The sequence below is a fragment of the Myripristis murdjan genome, chromosome 14, assembly GCF_902150065.1.
Source record: "Myripristis murdjan chromosome 14, fMyrMur1.1, whole genome shotgun sequence".
NCBI classification, from domain to species: Eukaryota; Metazoa; Chordata; class Actinopteri; order Holocentriformes; family Holocentridae; genus Myripristis; species Myripristis murdjan.
The window spans coordinates 12,599,093-12,620,442 of NC_043993.1; the positions used below are offsets into that span (position 1 = coordinate 12,599,093).

Below are 21,350 nucleotides of genomic sequence, written 5' to 3' on the forward strand. Positions count from 1 at the left end.
AGACTATAATATTTAATGTGCACTGGACTGGTCTGCAGCTGAGTGTGATGCAGGCACTGCTGCTCTTCCTGACCCCATCTAGATAAGGGAGAGCAGCAGCGTCACTTTAAGGAGCGCCTTGTATCTGGTATCTGAGGTTCTCGGGTATAAAAAAATGTGAGACTGATGCCTGGTTAGGGGCCTCCGCTGCACTTCTGCAGTGGACTATGGTGGTGACAAGAGAGCGGAGCAAAGACCTTTGTTAAGTGGTCAATCTGATTTTCAGTTATGGTCCCAAACTTGACCGTGACTAAAACAAATGAGATTGCACATATACTCTATGTAGCCATGATGAAATTCCTCTGCACCAGTGAGGAGTTTTGTACTTTCAAAGGATCTCGGTATCGAGCTGCAGCTCCTCCATATTCAGAGGAGCCAGTTACGGTGGTTTGGGAAGGTGGTAAAGATGCTCCTGGGTTGGAGGTGCTCTAGGCCTGACAGCTGGGAGGAAAACCCAGGATAGACCCAACACACTCTGACTACGTCTCTCAGCTAGGCAGTTTAAGAGCCCCCAGCAAGAGCTTCATCAGACTGCTGGAGAAAAGGGCGTCTGAATATGATATGAGAGGACCACCAACACACACACACACACACACACACACATACACACACACTCACAAAAAGATGTACACACAGTTCTTGAAGACTGCACTGACGGGGACAATGGAAACTTTCAGACACCTTTCTTTGCGTGACAGGTCCCCGAGCCAAACCTTGCCATGAGGAGTGTCTCAGTGTTCTTGCAAAACCCTCTTAAGCAAAGCAGGCAAATTCCTTTAAAATTACCCCCTGCCCACGTTACATAAATAACAAGCCTGAATGACAACACACAATTTTCTTTGACACAATAAACTCTGTCATCGCCTCACAATTTAAAACCTTTTTTTACTCTGGTTTTACCGACTAGATCATGGGCTTTTTTTTTTTCACCCCAAAGCCCAACTGTAACATTATTATAACATGTAAGGGGTCATAAAAAATATACATATCTCTCAAAAGCTCTTTTGGCAGATCTCTCTTTTTTTATTATTATTATTTTAGGGTTAGCATTATTGCTGAAACTAATACCATTTTTTTTCTCATGAATTAAAATGCTAGTAGGTAATAAATCAGAATTGTCCACAAATGTTAGACAGCTCATTCCATAAAAAAATCCATGAAAAAATCCCTAAAAGTTCCATAAAAAATTCTATAAGAATAATTACAATCACTTATAAAGTATTTTGTGTAACTGTATAACAATAAAAGTTAATATCCACAAAAAACAGGCACAGATCCATAAACCACACATTAATCATCATCATGAAGTGTGAACATCTGACTCGGCCAGGAGGCCTAGTCAGGCCTGGGAAGTCCAGGAGGAAGTCAGTGTGGTTACAGACGGTGAGAATGACGTCATCTGTGGCTTCACTGATTAGCCAAACTGAAGTTAAATTTTACCTTTTTAAAGAGAGTGTGGGTGTGTTCGGTAGCGGGTACGGGTTGGGTTGCAGGTCTTGCATTAGCGGGTCAGGTGGGTCAGTTCCAGAACTCATTTACAGAAAACTGCAACAGGTACAGTAAAGAGTGTTGTGGTTTCGAGTCAGACACAGGTTTGTAAACTGGACCCGTGCAGGACTCTGTGGCCCACTAGAGGGGGGCTTGTGGACCATCAGTGGGCTGCAGCCCAGAGGTTGACTAGATCCTTGCGTAAGTTGGAGATTCAGCAAAATATTTTCTAAGTTCTGTTTAGTGTTCCATTTTTCAATTAGTGCTCATCTTTTTAAACACCTCACTACAGGCCACCTCTCTGTAATTACCCCTCTGTGTATTTCCCCTTGCCAATTTAAATTTGTTTGCATGTTTATTTAAAATTGCAGTTTTTCTGCTATTGCTGTAGAGGAATTTTGCTTTTAAGTCTAGCTTTTGGAAAAAAGATGTGTGTTAAATAATTAGGGTAATTATTTGCATTTAGCATTTTGCAACAATTCTGAGCCAAGACTCGAACAGATTAATTTTTTAGGATGGTTCATTTGCATACTCAAATGGCAAGTGTTCATAATAAGGTACCTGCTATAGCACTGGTTGGGATGGAAATATTTTAAGGCAACACAGCTGTCAGCCTCAGTTTGAACAAAAGGATTTCCATTCTTTTATCTCTATCAAGGAAAATGCGGATGACATGTCCAGCATCATACAGCTAGCTGAGCATATGACTGACATCCCTACATTTTCTCTTATATCAGCATAATTAGTTAACTAGAAGCTTTTGCACTGAGACAGTTCGACTGGTCAGTCCATGAAGACCTTGACCTTAGATATATCTTTATCTTTATCTTTATTTATCTTTATTTGGATCTCCATTAGCTTTGGCAGAGGCCATTGCTATTCTTCCTGGAGTCCACACCCAACACAATTATCTTTACATTACAGTATATTACAATAAACACACCACACAACAAGACAAAAACAACAACCAAAAACAACTCACACCAATCTACAAAACAAAACAAAACAAAACAAACAACAAAACAAAAACATATATACAGTACAGGACCTAGTTCACATTAACTGTACCTCCAAAGTGTAGCTATTAACCTAAATCATAAGTGGTCAGATGGTCAGGTCTATATCAACCTATGTTAGGTGTGATTCCATTATATTGCATTTACATAAAACATCATTTGGATTTCATAAAGATCATCAAACTGACACTAATTACTTGTACTCAGTAGCCACAACTAAACATCAGCAGACTCCGAGAACTGTTTTGCTAATAAATACTCTTTCAATAATTCTCTAAATCTATATTTGTTTTTTTCTTGAATGATACGGCCCGGCAGAGCATTCCATATCACCATAGCTCTAAACATTACTGTACTTTTCATCTTGTTTGTTTTCACTTTAGGTAGAGTAAATCTACCTTCAGTAGCATGCCTGGTGTTATATACATGTTCATCAGAACTAAAAGACAGACGTTTATATAGAACCCTTGGCAATTTAGTCACTGATATTTTCCAAATAAAAGTAAGTAATGAGGCAATAAATCTGTTCTTTACATTCAACCAAGCAAGACCGTTATGCATTGCCCTGACATTTGTTCGATATGGACATTGAAGTAAACATCGTGCTGCTTTATTCTGAGCAATTTGCAGTTTCTTTATCGATGATGCGGCAGCGCACGACCAAACCTCTGAGCAATAGTCTAAGTGTGATAAGATCTGTTATTCATTATAAGATTAAGAGTATAAGATTAATGCTTTTTTTTTTTTTTTTTTTTTTTTTTACATATTTTTACAATATGCCTGACTGTGTAGCATTAGAGTAAATAGCACCAAGTATAGAACTGCATCCTCTTAATGCTGAAAACCTTGTTTCCACTCATAGCTCCTATGTATATGCATCAATCACAAAACCTCTAATTTCATCTTCACTTGTACATTAAACCAAAGTTTAGTGGTATATCATGATGACAATTTAATCTCTGAAACTAGAGGCCCAACCCCCTATAAAAACAGTCTTTATGTTATAGTTTCGAGGGTGGGGTATATATATACAACGTATACGTACCATTTCCCATTGAAGCTATTTGCCATAGGCAAAATCTCAGTGTTCTCACAAAACCCACTGACGCAATGGAGGCCTCCTCAAATCCCTTTAAAAATCAACCCTCTACAAAAATAACTAGGCAGAAAACAGCCCACAATTTTCTTGCACACAATAAATTTTGTCATTGCCTAACATTTTATAAACATTGCTTTCTACTCTATTTTCGTTGACTAGATGTGTTTTTAGGGTGGGAATTCAACATGTTTTCCCAGCTCTGTGTAGTGTTCTGTGTTTTAATTTGCCATGAAATTCCTCGCATTTCAAATCACATCTATTTTAACATCTCATGACAGGCCACCTATAATTACCTCTCTGCAGATTCCCCTTGCCAATTGGATTGGTTTGCATGTTTATTTATTTAAAATTGCAGCTATTCTTTTGCTGCTGTATATGCCGTTTTTTGTAACTTCTGGAACCAAATGTGGGTGTTATAGAATAAGAGTATTCATTTGCTATTAACTTACATCTGAAACTAGAGTCCTCCTATGCAAATGCAGTTTGTCTATAGTTTCGGGGGTGGGTCTGCCCAAGCAGTACTTATGTAAGAGAGCATGAGTATATATTAGGGATGTCCTGCTGCATTAGGCTGCACCTGGCTGAGCAGATCCAAGGCTTCTCTTGACAGACAGCAGTTGGTTGCAACCACCTCTCAGGCAATTATCTCAGTTTAGCTCTAACTGTGAACAGAGACAAATAGCCTGTGAATGTCATGACCTCACCTGTTAGTCTGCATTTCAAATTAGAACTGAGTTTCTTTAGGAGTTTTCAGTGGATTTTATGTTTTCTCTCTCTTCTATTCCCTCAGAGCTCCTGTTTTGCACCTCAACATGCCGCAACCCAGCACCTGCACTGATGTTATCAACCTGCGCTACCAAGATGGCAGCGAGGGGAGCCCCTCCAACCCTGCAAAGTATAACCAACAAGACTATGAGCACCTGAAAGACTTCTCTCTCCGCACAGGGAGAATTTTTTATGACAGCACCTTCCCACCTGACATGAATTCTCTGGGAGACTTGCCAAGTTTGAGTCGGTGGCAACAAGAGGAAGTAAAGTGGCTCAGACCTGTGGTAAGATGTAGAAGACATCTGCACTGTACATCAGTGCTTGATTTCGTTAGTCCTTTCACATGAAAATCTAAAATGTGAAATGTTAAATAAAGTTAAAGTGTCACAATTTCATCCCCATCTATGAACTTAGTTCTTTGTTTTTGTTTTGCTACAGGACATCATGAGGGAACAAAACATCAACAAGGAGCCTTCTTTCTTTGTTGAAGGAGCTTCACGATTTGACTTTAGTCAAGGGAAAGTGGGTCAGTAAAAATTACTGAAATACCGCTTAGAAGTACAAAAAGTACAAAAAGTGTACATCATACATGGTTGTCACTTTAAATTATACATCAAAGTGTTCAAGTGTTTCTCATTTTTAGGTAACTGCTGGTTTCTGGCTGCAATTGCATCACTGACATTCCAGAAAGACTTAATGGTGCAAGTCGTGCCTCTGGACCAAACCTTCAAGGACTACGCAGGAATATTTCACTTCAGGGTGAGTAGGTAATAAAGCAGAACATCCTGTAGTTATAATGCAGTCCTTTCAGAAGATACCTGTGTTGAAGATCTCATAAAGTAACACACACTCAACTTGCCATGGTTTGACTCAGGTCATTTTAGTTCATCTGCAGCCTTCATAGTTCACGACAGCTCACCTGAGCTTGCTGCTCGTCTCTTCCTGTCTGTGTTGTGTCAGTTCTGGAGGTTTGGAAAGTGGGTGGACGTTGTCATCGATGACTATCTTCCAACGTTCAACAAGGAGCTCCTGTCTGTGCGTTCCAAAACTGGAAATGAGTTCTGGGTCCCTCTGCTTGAGAAAGCATATGCCAAGTATGTGAACAGCACTCGTCAATGACATGCTATTGCAAAAAATGCAGCAATGGGACAAAATTCACATTTAGTATTTAAAATCCTCCGCTCTCAAGATCCCCACAAGACCTATGATGATGTTCAGTAGGTCAATAATGGCTCTGCTCACAGATGATTGAAGAAAGAGTTGCTGTATTAAAATGATGAAGATTAAACTGATTTTCAAAAATGTTAAAAACCCAGCTACAACTCTCTCTTTCATTATGCTGCATATTTTATTCCTGTTCATCCTGATGCCAAAAGGTGCAGCCTTTGTTTACATCGACTGTTTTGTTTGTGTTTCTGTCAGAGTGTGTGGCTCTTACGCAGACATGCATAGTGGTCATTCATCAGAGGCCTTCAAGGATTTCAGCGGAGGGGTGCACATGACCTACAAGCTCAAAGACGCTCACACTTACTCCCATGATGCCGAGCTGTGGGCCTCACTGACCAGAGCCACTGGATGCAAGTCAATGATTTGCTGCGGGACATCCTGGAAAGGGGTAACAGAAATTTTGTTGTTTTTTTTCCCACTTTTTTTCTACTTCAAGGACTGAGCCCTTTAGCTGCTTTAAGATGAAACAATTGTGAAAATTAAATTATGCAGAATGATGTAATGTTTTGTCTATTTCAGGATGAATTGGTGAATTCTGTGTCACACACTGGATTGGTGGATGGACATGCTTACTCTGTAACAGCAGTTACTGAGGTACATCATAGTACTGCGAGCATGTGTGTGTGTGTGTGTGTGTGTGTGTGGAGGCAAGCTTGAAAATATTTAGCTTTTACAGCTTTTATCTTTAATAGCTTTAGTTTGAACTGCCTGCAAGATTTCGTCAGCAAAACTTTGCTATCAACAGATTTCATCACCTTCATCATCATGGTAGAGGCATTAGAAGTGGCAAATTTCACAGTCTGTGGAGGGTTATAAAGTGAAACTGAAAGAAGAAAAAGTTGAAACTGGCGACAACTTTGATTTCCAGGTTGAGTATGATGGCTCCAAAGCGAGGCTGGTTCGACTCATGAACCCTTGGGGCAGACAGGAGTGGAAGGGGAAGTGGAGTGACAGGTATGGATTACTTTTATATCATCTCATATTCAATAGAGGTTTGCATTTTAAACAGATAATGCAGCATCAGCACAGATATACTGTACACCACTGAGAAAAATCAAGTTTATGCAACTTTTTTTCTGTGAAGAACAGGTAGTCCTGTTTAACGTCACATGTTGCCTGCTCTCATTAACTCTTGTTTTTCTGCCCAGTTCAAATATGTGGAACCAAGTTACGTCTGAGGATCGGGCCAAGTGTATCAAAAACAACGATGGAGAGTTCTGGTAAATAATGATAGCAGTTTGTGACCAAAATATTACAAAGTGAGCAAGATAAATATAGATTTCATTCTTGATTTTAAATTTGGTAACAGTCATACCCTTGTTTTTCCACTTCTGTTTGGAAGCAGTATGAACAGTGTCTTTGCTTCAGCATGATTATCTATTCATTTGTTTTCCCTGGCCTTTCTCTTTGTCTCCCTCTGTGCCTGTCTGTCTGCTCCCTGCCTGTCTGTGTGCATCAGGATGGAGTTGGAGGACTTCTGTTACTATTTCAATGAACTGATCGTCTGCTGTGAGAACCCAAACTTTCTGGATGGTGACCTTACCTGCCAGTGGAAATGTATGATTTATGACAATAGCTGGGTTGCAGGGAGAAATGCAGGAGGCAACGTCAACGAGGGTAGGCCTCATTAATCCTTAACAAACAAATGTGCGGACACAATGGCATTTTCCTTTTATATGCGGGGGCAAAAAACAACCACAGTTTAACTTAAGCATTATCTGTGCTGGCCACAGTACTGTTTAACACTACCTTTCCCGTCCCCAGATACCTTTTCAAAGAATCCTCAGTATCGCCTCAAAGTGAAGGAGATCGACAGGACCGAGAAGGAAGATAAGAACGTCCTGCTGTCTCTGATGCAGAAACCTCCTCAGCGCAATCGGACAAAGGCCAGATACAACCCCATCGGGCTCACCCTCTACCAGGTGTGATGACTCTCGTGTAGTTTAAATGCCTGTACTTAGTCATGTGTCAAATATAAGTAAACTATAACTGAGTAGGCCTAATGATTAAATACACATTTGCAGTGCACATATAAAAATGATAAAATACAAAGTTGAGAAAAGATTAATTCACGGCAGAACTTTTGCCTTTGCATTTTCCCAAATTGATTTTCCTTGTTCAAACTATCACCCCCCCCCCCCCCAAAAAAATGGAACTAACATATTTTTTTTTTTCCATTTCAAATCCAACAGGTGCCACCAGGGGTAAGTACAAAGAAGTACACACAACTGTGCACACAAAGCAAATTCCAAAGTAATTTCATTCCTGTAACAGCCAATGATGTTGTACAAACAGTGAATTGATTTAGACGTACGTTCCCTCCAGACACCACAGGGGCATCTGGGGTCCTCCTTCTTCAGGAGAAATAGGCCTGTGAAGGACAGGCAGCTTTACAGCGACCAAAGGGACCTGATCGAGCTGCACAGCCTGCAGCCAGCAGAGTACGTGATCATCCCCTCCACCATGAAGCCCAACACCAACGCAGACTTCGTGCTCACTGTCTACTCCAAGGCCAACAACGAAATAAAGTAAGGCTTCACCTTTGTCACTGTGATGTGCACACTGTTTTAAAATCTGACCCAAATTCTGCCACAACGGTTGGTAGCATCAAAGTAAAGCTCACCAAAGAAATGATAATGTTGATTTTAAAGCAAATACAAGGTTTCCGTAGTCATTCTAAATGCCTGTCACTGTGAAATCTGTCCAGTTTTTTGAACATTCTTAGTTTTAGTTTAGTTTTTATTAGAGTCAGTGTTAGTTAGTCTTTTTGTAATATGATGTGTTTGTCAGGGGTGAAATTCAAAAAGGTCATAAAAAATATTTTGTAACAAAACTGCAGCAAAACATCATACCATTTTTAACAAAAAATGATCTGCTGAGGACAGATGAACAACCAAATACACTGACAAAGAGGAAAACTAAAGAAATTGTCTCTATAATTTTAGTTTATTTTAGTCAGTTTTTATTTTTACTTCAGTCAACAGAAATGTTCTTTCCCACCTCGTTTTTGTTATTTTGTTAGTTTTTCGTTAACAATACTAACCTTGCTTAATGCAGGTGCTACATTTTGCTGTCAGTATTTTTTTTTTTTAAGCTAAGCCAAACCTTCAGTCTTTCTTCCACTTGCTTTCAAAACAAGGCCAGGTCAAGATCTTTACGACACGAGGCGGCGGTGCTCATATGAAGCTCAGTTTTCATTTCAGGAGACACTTACCTCTTTTGTCCAAAGGGGGCGCCAAAATCAACACAAAATGAAAGTTTCTTGTAGTTGCTTTAAAGGGTAGGTTGGGTATTTGTCCACCAGGTCACAATAACATGTTACCACCCATCAGGTAGAACTGCACATAGCTCTGCTGCAGCTTCATGCTAGCCTTCAACTCAATCCAAACCAGAAAGATGTATAAAAGACAGTGTATTATCATAAATGATAAATACATCTTGTTAGAAAGCACTGTTTGGACATTTTTTTTTGGGTGGATAATTTCAAGACATATTTGACTGTCCTGTAAGATTTCCATTTCCAAAAAGAGCATTTCTAACAGGTTTTGAGGCCAAACATGAGAGTTCTGCTGCTGAAGGCTGCAGTAGAGCGGCAGGCCCAGGTCAACGGTAAAGCTGTGCTGGTTATAACTGATGAGTCACAACATTTTAATATGGCCCATCCATATAGACTATGAACTATCTATAGTTCATATCTATAATGGGATAAATCAGAAACATTTCATGACATGTAATCATCAAGCCTACAGCTCATCTTTGAGGTCTTGAGCAAATTAGCATCACATTTTTTTTCTCTTGCAGAAATCTAGTGCAGAAATTAAATATTTGTAGTCTTCCACAACATGAGAGCAATTAAAAAAAAAAAATACATAAAATACACAAATTGACTGGAAGCTCTCTTCTGTGTCCAGTGTCCATGATGGTGATGATGACGACGACCACGACCACGACCACGACCATGACCATGACCATGATAATGATAATGAACGCCCAGTTCATCCCAAGGTATGAAACAAAAAAACACTCTAGCTGTTGTATACATGTAGCTATAATTCAGCCCCTGTCAAAATAAGAGCACACAGTGGCTGCAGAATTTGTTGTTCGACTTGTTAACTGGTGAATTTACAGACTCAAGCTCAGGTGACTGTATTGGTGATGATTTTTTTTTCTTTTTTTAAGCCAACTGACAATGACAAGGAGAACAACTCAACCTATCTTATGTTCAAGCGTTACGCTGACCAGGTGAGTTATTTTACTCCATTTTGATCAGTTTTGCATCTGTCTTTAAATCTGTCTGTTTCTCTTTCTTTTCTCTGTCTCCACTCAGTTGCTCACCCATCACACATTTTCAAGATCTGCCAGCTGCCATGTTTTTGTTTTTGTTTTTTTAATGATATTATATTTCTGGTCTCTGTTGTCAGAATGGCGAGCTGAGTGACATTCAGCTCCAAAAACTCCTGAATGACCATTTCCATCATGGTGAGCTGATAGTCTTTGTTCCATGCTTTCCAACGCTTTGGTTCCTTTCAAAACATTACTAAATGCCAATTCTCAGTGATTTATTTTTTGTAATTTGAGATACTCTGTGTGTCTTTATTTCACAGGAAGTGTGAGCTGGTTTGATCTGAATACCTGCAGGAGCATGATTGCTCTGATGGATGTATCCTTCAAACAAGAACATGTTCTAACTTATTTTAATATAGAAATTAAAATGAAATCACGACACACTGAATGGGGGTTAAATGGTTTGTTGTATATCTTCCTTAATATACTAAGACCGACCGAAGGAAGAAAATGAGCTATACTGAATTCTTGAATCTGTGGAACAAGTTTGAACACTACAGGGTAATGCATCACACAAAGCCACCATGAAAGCAAACTACAGTTGATTTAATCTGATTTTCTGAATGTGGATAGTTTTCTTCTGTAGAGGTTTGAGCTAGATTGTGGAGATTTGATGTGTCTGCAGTGTGCAATGAATCATTTCAGACACCATGAAACTCTGACTTTCATATCCATATTCAGTCTGTGTGTTTGCGCTTCGTCTGTAAAATCAGATTCACATTTCTTCCAGAAAATCTTTGATCGCGCAGACGTTTCCAAGACTGGAACCCTGTCCTATAACGAGTTACAGAATGCAATTCGGGCCTCAGGTAGAAGAACAAATTAGATCACCAGATTTGACTTTAACTGTCTGCAGAGAGAAAAAAAAAACATGAAATGTGGGAATACTTCAAATTTATCACTTCTCGTTGCCTTTGCCACCAGGAATAGAGCTGGATGATGGCTTGGTGGTTATGATGATGTTCCGCTACTCCGGCTACAGCTCGTCCACCACCTTGGAGAACTTCCTCCCTCTGATGCTGCGCCTGGAGAACCTTTCCAGTGAGTTACAGGGCCACAGCCAATCACACCACATTCAAAGAAGAAGAAAAAAAAAAAAAAAAGATAAAAGCTGCTGTGCTCACATTTTTTCCAACTGGCAAAACAGTAATCTAGAGAGGTAAAGGGGCAAGACACAGCTCTTTAATGCGGACAATTTAGTAAGGTCATATCACATTTGCTTTTTGATTTTTCACGAGTTACATTCAAGATTTCACTGCAAGAAAATCTTTGTCTAAATCATTTATTGTCTCATTTTTCTTTTGTAAAACAAGTGATAAAATCTGACAGTGGGATGAGATAGTCCCACTTGTTAATCAACTTGTTTTTTTTGTTTGTTTGTTTGTTTTCTTCTTTCTTTCTCTGCCTTATTGTGCCTTGTTTCGACATATTTACACTTAGAAATCCTGAAACTGAAACGGCACTGGAAAACAAAGGGATTATCTCACACTACTGGCAATTTTTTTCACCTGTTTTAAGAAGAGCAAGATTTTATGAGACTAAATGACTTGTGATAGGCCTGCAGATTATTTATTGTTTGCAAATTTGGCCGTTTCTTGGTTTTGATGAAAGTTAAGATTGCGTCATCAAAAGAGAAGAGAGAAAATAGTGGTAGACTACACAAAGCATACTCATGCACTTCAAAATACTGCATTTTATCCCATGGCCTTCCCAGTACGTGTCAAATGTTGTGGTTTGTTTTAATTGCAGCGGTGTTCAAAAACCGATCTTCAGACGGAGTTATTCACCTGGATTGGAATGAGGTATATCTGGTTGCTCTTAATGCGATATCATGTCACAAAACTTGTTACTTCAAGATATACATCTGCATATGTCGTGTGCTATCCATTCTGTGCATGGGTCCTTACTTAAGTGTTGAAAAAAATATTGACAAATACATTTCTAAATTATATTTAATCCTTTATTTCAGTGGACAAACATGTTCATGTACTCCTAGACATGACATCGCTGTGGAGAGGCAGAAGATGGCAGTAAAGATTGCTGCAATCCAACTCTGATGGAAATTGTCTTCTTACCAAAACTTTTTGATGTGATAAGGGTTTGTCATTTCTGTCATAAAATCTTTCTTCAAAGGTTCATATAGTCTAGAAAAACCCAGAATAGTCATTAGGTTTGATACAGCTTCCAGGCCCTGGAAAAGTTATGTAAAATTACAATTTTATGAATGTTTTGGGGAGGTCATGCAGCAAACAGTATCAGCTAAAGTTAAAGATTGATTTAAAAAGAAAAAAGAAAGAAGAAACATTGGATCCATTGTGGTGTTTTAGTATTAGCCTTGTGTGTCAAAAAGTTTTGTGCTTCTTCATCTTGGACTCAAAAAATATCAGGAACTCCTTTATCTAGAGATGTGCATGTACAGTGCTTGAAATAGACTGGCTGTCACATTACATATTATTGTTTTTAAGTGCCAACTCTAAAAAAACGTTTCTTTCAATCATGGAAATAACATAAGTTAGAATTTGCGGCATAGTCAGAGAAAAACAATTAAAGAAAACTGTGAAAAACTCCATGATCTTAGTTATACCTGTAATTCTGCCTCATATAATGCAAACCATTATCAGTTAATCCTGTACATGTTTAAATCACAGTGCACTGTAAAATCTCTGTGCAATAAAATAAACAGGATACAAAGGAGTAAACTATGGACCTGGGATTGTTTTATTGACTCAAAACAGATGACTCCAAGGAATAGAAAACTTATTACCCAAGCAGAAGACCCTGGCTCATAACTGTTCCTCCATTCATTCATCCTCATTCAAGTGAAGCAATATTAGTCTTCATCCAAACACTCATGCCCTTAAATTTTTACACAAGTCTTTCAAGACACATATTTACATGTTAGCACTCTAATTTCAGTCATTTATGACAAATGAAACAAGAATTCACCCATTTAACTCAGGAAATCCATTAGTCTTACAGCGCCCTCTGCTGTGTGAGTCTGTCCACTGCAGTGCATTGAAGGCTAGGGGGATTTACACAGCATACAAACATGGCGTATGCACGTAATATCTGATACGTCCATTAAAGCAGCCACAAATCAGATTAAGACAGGGAGTCTTGGCAGTGGTCACAACTCCGCTGTCAGTCCTCTTCCTTCTCGACGTAGCTCTTGCAGGCAGAGCGGGCCAGCTGCCTAGCCAGGTACCTCTCTCTTGCTGAACTCACGCTCTCATTGTTACTACGCTTCGCAAACTTGTTCACTTTCTCCTCCTTTTCCTCACCCTTTTTCTCCTTACTCTCTTCTACTACTGCCTCCTTCCTCTCTGTGTCTTTTTCTTCCCTCTTGGTTGCCTTCTCCCTCTCCGAGTCCTTCCTCCTCTCCCTCTCCTCATCTTTCCGTTTGTCCTCATCCGGATTCCTCCTCTTCTCTCTTTCCCCGTTCTTCTCGCGCTCTCTGTCCTTTGGGCTCCTCTCTCTTTTTCCGTGCTTCTCCTCCCTCTCCGTGTCCCCTCTGGCTCTGTTTCTGTCATCTTCCCTGCCTCGGTCTCTATCCCTATCCCTGTCTTTCCTTCTGTCCCGGTCATCCCTCCTTCCCCCGTGTCTGTCATCTCTATCTCTGTCTCTATCTCTGTCTCTGTTTCTGTCTCTGTCTCGATCTGTCTCCCTATCCCTTCCTCTGTCTCTGTCTCTGTCTCTATCTCTGTCATGGTCTCTGTGGCTCTTCTTCTGTCTGTCCCTATCTCGCTCTTTCTCCTTCTCCTTCTCTTCTCCACTCCCTGATGACGGTGACCTCTGTCTATACTGGCGCTTAGAGTGGCTGGAGCCAGATCCAGGCTTGCTAAACCCAGATTTCTGATCATGCCTCTCCTCTGTATCACTATATGAATTGTCATGGGAGGTAGGTGAAGGTACGGGTGAAGTCCTCTCTGTAGCTTCTGAAACCTTTGAGCTCTGAGTTCTGTGGCAGCATGAAGAGAAAGACACAATTAAAACCTTAAATCAGTCCTAAAATATGTGAAGCTGTGTGTGTGTGTGTGTGTGTGTTTAATTTGAGCTGGAACTGACCTCTCTGCTGAGCGATCTGGTATCGCCTCCTCTCCCACTGTCTGGTTCAGCAGGTGCCGGTAGAAGCCACTCAGGTCCTTTTGCTTCCTCACATCCAGAGCAGCTAACCAAAATGAGTAAACATAAAAACATATATTTTTACATTGTTTCACTCAGAATGGCTTATTTCTATTTAAAAAAAAAAAAAAAACAGAAAGAAAGAAAAAGATATCTAATGGATGAGTCTAACCTTCCATCTCTGCCTCCCTCCTCTCTCTCTCCTGCTCCTCCTTCCTCTCCTGCAGTTTCTGCCTGTAGGCGGAGGTAACGTAAGCCTCTTTATCAGCAAACTGCTCTCCCTCCGCTTCCCTCTCCTTCTGGATCTTCCTTTCATCCCTCCGTTCTTGCTCTTTCTTTCGCTCTTCGACAGCTTTCATCAACTGGTTGATGTACTTTGGCTGTAAGGTGAGAGTAAGAGGAAATAATGCAGATATGGTAAAACAGTCACAAGGAGGTCAGATCAGTCAGAGATCACCTCTGGTCTTGCTCAAAGATATGCTATATGGACAAAATTACTGAGCCACACCTCTAAATCACTGAATTCAGGTGTTTCATCCAGTCCCTTTACCACAGGTATACAAAATTCAGCAGCTAGCCATGCAGTCTGCCTTTACAAACATTTGTGGAAGAATGTCTCGTTCTAAAGAGCTCACTGAGTTCCAGTGTGGTACTGTAACAGTAATGTAATGCCACCGTTGCTGAAATTTCTTCCCTTCGAGATATTTCACTATCAACTGTAAGTGGTATTATTGCAAAGTGGAAGTGTTTAGGAACCACAGCAGACCACGTAAAGTTGCAGAGCGGAGTCGCTGAGTGCTGAGGCTCATAGTGCGTAAAAGTGGCCAACGCTCTGCTGACTCAGTAACTGCAGAGCTCCAAACCTCCTCTGGCATTAACATCAGCACAAAAACTGTGAGCCGGGAGCTTCATGGCATGGCCGAGCAGCCGCACTCAAGTCTTACATCACCAAGCACAACACCAAGCGTCAGATGGAGCGGTGTAAAGCACGCTGCCGCGGGACTCTGGAGCAATGGAAACATGTTCTGTGGAGTGACCAATCATACTTCTCTATCTGGTGGTGTTTGGTGAACGTTCCCTGCCTGACTGCATTGTGCCGACTGTAAAGTTTGGTGGAGGAGGGATAATGCTATGGGCTTGTTTTTCTGGGGTCGGCCTCGGCCCCTCAGTTCCAGTGAAGAGAAATCTTAATGCTTCAGCTCACTGAGACATTTTGGACAATTCTCTGCTTCCAACTTTGAGGGAACAGTTTGGGGAAGGCCCTTTTCTGTTCCAGCATGACTGAGCCCCAGTGCACAAAGCAGCTCCATAAAGACATGGCTGAGTGAGTTTGGTGTGGAAGAGACGCACAGAGCCCTGACCTCAACCCCATCCAACACCTTTGGGATCAACTAGAATGGAGAGTGTGAGCCAGGCCCCCTCGTCCAAAATCTGCTTCCACCAGAAGAGTGGAAGCTGTTCTAGCATCAAAGGGGGGACCAACTCCATATTAATGCCTATAGATTTAGAATGGGATGTCATAAAAGCTCCTGTAGGTGTAATGTGTAGGTGGTCCAATACTTTTGTCCATATAATGTTCTTCAACATGGATGGATGCTTGGGAGCCCAGTAGTTGAATCCCAGCCCTCCAACTGCAGGACAGACTTTCTAACCAACAAGCCACCCAAACCAAGAGGGCTTGGCGAGGTACTGATACTCTATCATAATAGAGACTACATATCGTCTGGGATTTTGGTTATCATAATATTGTGATTTGGCATAAACATCTTTTCCTGGTTTAAAAAGCTGAATTACAGTTAAGGAATGCAATTGTCTGAACTTATTAATCTGTTGTAGCTATTTTAATATTTGCCTCTCCCTGCTTCATCACCATATCCACATTACTCATGACTGTTCAAAAATCGTTGTTTGTAAATATCTTATGAAAGCACCAACAGTCATCCCTACAATATCATCAGAATATCAGTATCAATTAGGTCAAAAGATATCAGTATTTGATTTGGTCCATATCACCCTACAACCCAACATCAGCTAATGCCAATATATAAGTCATCAACAGTATGCTAGTGGCTTTAGTGAAAGGCAATTACCTTCCTGTCTGTTCCTCCAAGAATTTTCTTGTTGCTCTCCAGTCTCTGTTTCTGAATGTCATCGTACACAGCATCATAGTCATACACAGTGCTGTCCTGCTCCAGGGCTTTCTGCATCTCCAAACGGGTCTTTTGACACAGAGAGACAGAGACAGCAAAAGAAACAAATTCAGGCAGACGGAAAAATAGAAAAAAAATGTTAGTCACAGAGAAGCATCTAAAATAATGGTAAAACTAAAAATATTTGAGTTCCTAATACAAGTTACTACAATAATTCGGACAGTGTTTTTATCCCTCCTCTCACCTGCTTCATCATCTTCTTCTTCACCGCTTCTTTCTGTAGACTCTCCCCGACTGAGGTCTGAGGAAAGACCAAGACAAAACATCACCATCAACCTATGTGAACCTAAGTCCAGCATACTATTTAAACCTTGGATTGGGTGTTTCTCTTTTAGCAAAAACATATTCAGATGAAAAACTCCATTAATGATGATTGTTGAATGACAAAAGAGTATTTTGCTGGTAATTGAGAAAATAAAATAAACAAAAAAACATGACTACCTCGTCATCAGAGTCATCCCCAAACACTGAGGGTCTCTGCAGGGCTGCCGCCTTGGCTGCTCCTTTCTTCTGGGGCAAGATCAGCCCATATCTGTGGAAAATCAGGAGAAGGCCCTCATGAAAAGACTAGCCTCTTAAGTCCTACCAATCTTACACTGTCCTGCCCCAGGCAATGCATCTTGCAATTTCACATGTACCTCACAGCCAAGACTGAAAACAAACTCAGCAACTGTAAGGAGCAGAGGAGGTTATACCTCTGATTATTAAATGTTTGTCGGCAGTGTTTAGGAACAAACACAAATCCTGATATCTGAGCTGAGTTGGAAATAGACAAAGATCTTCTGAATCCCTCTGCAGATTTGTCCTGAACTTATGGATAGTGGCACTGACTTTGATACCCCTGAGCGAAGAGCAGCCACAGGTACAAGTCAGGTAAGAGATGGCAGTGAAAAGAATCTGTCTGGCTTTTAAAGCTAAATGTATCTGTTTCAAGTAACTTGCCAGAAAACTGAAACCTATGCTGGGCATTTCTGTTTCACTGGAAAAAATTTATTCTTCAGAATCAAAATAACAAATACTTTATTGCTCAAATTCTCAAAAGAAAAATATACATGAGCATTAGTGAATACAAGAAACAGAAAAGGAAAATATGAAATACAAAAATGTGCCTTAGAAATTCGTTAAAAATATGGGCATCATACAAAAATATATTCTACTTGCATCCTACCTGCATTATCCCCATTAATCCTGTAATATTACAACAATAATGTGACTGACAAATGCACACATAATTCGAAATTGAGTGCAATACCACTTCACACATCTTGGAAAATTGAAGTTTAGACAACATGCATGACGACCTAACAAAAGGAAGTCAACGCTGAAACACAAATCTGAGGACAAACTACATTAAGATGACTTTGGAGACTAAACACAGACTAGGAGCAGCACAAACTCTAAACATGAGACGAAAGTGAAGCTGAACTCTGGTTAGCTGACTTCCATCAGTCAAGCTAATTCAGCCTAAAGCTAACTGGAGCTAGCCTAGCAGCAATGAGCGATAATACAACAACCCTGGACTGTAACGCCGTTGCTGCTACACTGACCACACTTTGATTATCTTCACAGTATCCAGCAGGTGAACAAAACGAAACAACATACAGTGTTATTAATCAAACACAACCAAAACCATGTTAGCATGTGTGCAGCTTACTGTTTGCCCGGGACCGCCATATTGCTCTGCTGTGACCCAAACACGACAGATTCGATTAAAAAAAAAACAAAAAACAAAAAAAAAAAAAACGTTATATATAATCTGTAGACTTTGGTTATACGGTGGGATATGTCAATAGGAATATATTCATGATGTATTGATGACAACAATATTGCTTTTTGCCAGTATCTTTAATTAGTTCATTTGATTTGCCGCACCAGCCTGACGCGAAAGTGCACAGCTCAATCGGCAGATAGAGCGACTGGCGCTGATGAGCCAAAACATTGTGAGCGATGGTTGTTATGACTGGCCTGCACCATGCATATAAAACCACTGCATCATCTGTGTGTGCTAATGAATTAATATCAATGCTCACTGTTAAATGGAACTGCTAATTTTATGATAGAGAGGATCAAATCCACCAGTAGATGGCGACATTGCTCAAAATTATTACACCACTAACGATCACTATTGCAGCCTGCCATTTATTTAAAAAAAAAAAAAAAAAAAAAAATCAAGTCTAGGGAACAATTGTCCATCAACAAGAAATGTAAGTATTTAATAAAACATAACGAAGGTAAATGGCTATCACGGCTATGTGTTTTGTTGTGTGTGTGTGTGTGTGTGTGTGTGTGTGTGTGTGTGTGTGTGTGTGTGTGTGTGTGTGTGTGTCTGTGTGTGTGTGTGTCTGTGTGTGTGTGATGTGATGCAATCATAGAAATGTCTATGAATGCAACACAAGTACTCATCCATCCTAACTTTACAATTTTGCCATTTGCCTCTTAAACGATAAGGTGTCACTGCAAATTTTCTGGCATTTTTTTTTTTTTTTTTCAAATTACAAAGTGACATGTTTTTCCTATTTACATGCCTCAGATTTAGAAAACCATATCTATCTGTCCTCTGAGCAGCACAAACCCACTGGGCCAGGTGGAGAATAGACGCTACTGTCCACTGACAAGTTTCATGATCTCATAAAACCTGTGTGAAGGTACTGTGATTATATTTAGTAAATTCAGTCAAAATAATAGTGAAGCTTGTTTGTGACTGTAAGCATGCACATGGATCATCATAAAACAACCTACTTTGTCAATCAATGTCTGTCACATGGTGTACATATTAGCTTTCATGTTATTGGTCACATATAACATTTCATGCAAATCCAACTGGGGCAAGACTGTTTGCCCTCTAACTTTCTGTTATCAATTATTAATGCACATATAGACATAATGCACATAATGCTCTTTTTTTGGACAAATTTCTGAGGCACATATTTTTATATTTCTTTTCTATTTCTTATAATTTAATCCTTCCCTTGGCAATTTGAGCAACTCTGTATCTCTGCAGCTGCTTAGGGCTGGCTGGAGTCCCCATACTGGACATAACCATTGGTAGCATTTATTCATTAACTTTCTCATGTAATTACACTTCTGATCAGGCTTTCTTCTAGGCCTGACCACCAATTTTAAAGTGAGGGGAATTACAACAGACAACTACAATTAGGTATTATATTGTACAAGTAAATCCTGAGCACTTGCTTAATTCGCCTATGTAGAGCAACCCTTGAATATAACAGATTCAGCTGAAAGTGTTCGATCACTTGCAAAAAGTGATGAGTAGAAAGACAACTCCTTACAATGATTGACCACACAGTGATCATTTAAAAGAATATAAGAGCTATGTATGGAAGACTGAATGGATTTTCTGATGAGAGACACTATCCCAGGTAAAGGATGGAATATATCACTGCATAGGGAGCAGGTGACACGAGGCGCTGAGTTTTCAGCCGTGGTTGAAAGATGAGGAGTGACTGCTGCTCTGACAGGAGTGCAAAGGACGACAGACTGTGGCTGCTGTGAAGAAACTGCTGTCACTTCAGGCCCCGTTGAATCTGATCAGGTCGTTCGTTATTTTCCGTGCCGTCAGCTCTGGAGAGTGAGCTGTGTGTTTCTGTTTAAAGTCGTTCTCTCAAATTGGATCAGCGAGCTCACTTGTGATTAAAGCTGCAGCCTTGAACTCCTCCTGTTGCCTCTTCTGTGTGACTCTAAATCCAAACACCATTATCTCTGTCGTAATCTCCATCTCATCTACTCTCTGGACTCACTACTAATCCCTCTGGTGCAAACAGAAAGACAGGACCTGTCCACTGGATGGAACGATGGAAGGATGGATGGAGACTGGAGTGGAGATGAAAACATGCAGCAGAGGGAGGCAGATCACGTGTTTCTGGGATTATTATCAGCATTAAGGCACATTCTCCTCGTATCTTTGTGCAATTAAACAGAAATGAGACACTATTGATGCTGTCAAGCCAATATAGCCAAAAATAATCTGCAGATAACAAGCTTAATCATTTCCTATCATCTTCCAATTTCTTTTTTAATCATCCTGTTACATTCAAATATAATAACGTTTTTAATGAATTGAGGGAAATTTGACCCAGCGATTTAAACCCAGATAATGATTAGAATAAAAATTGTTACCCAAGTCTATGTGTCAGGTACGTTATGTTTCTTTTTGACTCCCTAAATAGCCCTTAAAATAAATCATAACCTCTCCCACTCAGCCGCTCTTATACATAAAAGTTCTTGTGGGAATCATGTTTTTCCCTCCCACATGTCACAGTAACAATCAGTGGTTCTCTCACTGCTACAGGTGTTAATGATTATAAATGACATGTTATTGTTCCTCAATGTCATAAAAAACAACAAAAACAAATGTGTGTAAAATTAATGCTAATATTTCTTGTATGTTTTATACAGCTAAAACAGCCTTGAGTCAAATAAACCCAAATGAGACACTGATGGGTGCCAAATGTATCCGGGACTTTGTTACTTTCATGTTTACACACTTATCGCCATTAAATTAAGAGGAGTCATTAAATATGAAGCAAAAAACAATGTTCATTATGTATTTAGAGACATATCACCCTGAATGGGGTCAAACTGACCCCAAAGACAATAGGAAGGTTAATATTGAAAAATGTAAAAGCGTGAGAAAGCAACCAGGTAGATAGCCTTCTAATGGAGGCATGTGCTCTTCTGTTCAGGTGTGTGTGTGTGTGTGTGTGTGTGTGTGTGTGTGTGTGTGTGCGTGTGTGTGTGTCTTTGTGCACTTGTTTGTGCATGTTCATGCATGGATGCAGGTGGGCACTGGGGGATGTGCTGATGACACACACTTCACATTTGAGTGGTGTGGTTTGCAGCAGGATGAGGTTAGCCTATACGGCTCCCTCTTATCCTTGATCTGTGGCTGCAGGCAGTGAAGGCAACAGTGCAGCAGTACAAGCTCAGACTGGCAGGCCAAACCTCAGGACCAATGAGACATCCCCTGACTTTTTCCCTTGGCCAATACGACACCCACTTCAGTGATTGCATAAACGT

The 21,350-nt window shown here is 40.1% G+C and overlaps 2 protein-coding genes across 2 annotated transcripts; one reads left to right on the forward strand and one right to left on the reverse strand.

The window, feature by feature from the left end:
- The first annotated feature begins 4,454 nt into the window (after positions 1-4,454).
- On the forward strand, positions 4,455-12,670 carry LOC115371634 (calpain-1 catalytic subunit-like). Its single transcript, XM_030069096.1, has 21 exons — positions 4,455-4,694; positions 4,849-4,936; positions 5,054-5,169; positions 5,371-5,504; positions 5,833-6,025; positions 6,157-6,231; positions 6,506-6,591; positions 6,786-6,857; positions 7,097-7,254; positions 7,402-7,559; positions 7,830-7,841; positions 7,963-8,165; positions 9,549-9,642; positions 9,817-9,879; positions 10,059-10,116; positions 10,242-10,297; positions 10,414-10,482; positions 10,712-10,790; positions 10,906-11,022; positions 11,731-11,783; positions 11,951-12,670. The coding sequence occupies exons 1-21, from the start codon at positions 4,455-4,457 to the stop codon at positions 11,975-11,977; spliced, it is 2,151 nt and encodes a 716-aa protein (XP_029924956.1). The 3' UTR covers positions 11,978-12,670.
- Positions 12,671-12,676: 6 nt separating this feature from the next.
- nsrp1 (nuclear speckle splicing regulatory protein 1) lies at positions 12,677-18,015 on the reverse strand. Its single transcript, XM_030069495.1, has 7 exons — positions 17,968-18,015; positions 16,755-16,845; positions 16,498-16,554; positions 16,194-16,322; positions 14,276-14,483; positions 14,047-14,149; positions 12,677-13,939 (listed from the first exon to the last, which is right to left on the reverse strand). Exons 1-7 carry the CDS (start codon positions 17,985-17,987, stop codon positions 13,123-13,125), a joined length of 1,425 nt encoding a protein of 474 aa, XP_029925355.1. The 5' UTR covers positions 17,988-18,015; the 3' UTR covers positions 12,677-13,122.
- Between the last annotated feature and the right edge of the window lie 3,335 nt (positions 18,016-21,350).

Coding starts and splice junctions, on each gene's coding strand:
- nsrp1 (XM_030069495.1), bottom strand. CDS start 17,987: ATGGCGGTCCCGGGCAAACA. Junction 16,846..17,967: donor ATGGCGGTCCCGGGCAAACA/GTAAGCTGCACA, acceptor GATTTTCCACAG/ATATGGGCTGATCTTGCCCC. Junction 16,555..16,754: donor GGGATGACTCTGATGACGAG/GTAGTCATGTTT, acceptor GTCTTTCCTCAG/ACCTCAGTCGGGGAGAGTCT.
- LOC115371634 (XM_030069096.1), top strand. CDS start 4,455: ATGCCGCAACCCAGCACCTGCACTGATGTTATCAACCTGCGCTACCAA. Junction 7,255..7,401: donor AGGAGGCAACGTCAACGAGG/GTAGGCCTCATT, acceptor TCCCGTCCCCAG/ATACCTTTTCAAAGAATCCT. Junction 10,791..10,905: donor GAATGCAATTCGGGCCTCAG/GTAGAAGAACAA, acceptor CTTTGCCACCAG/GAATAGAGCTGGATGATGGC.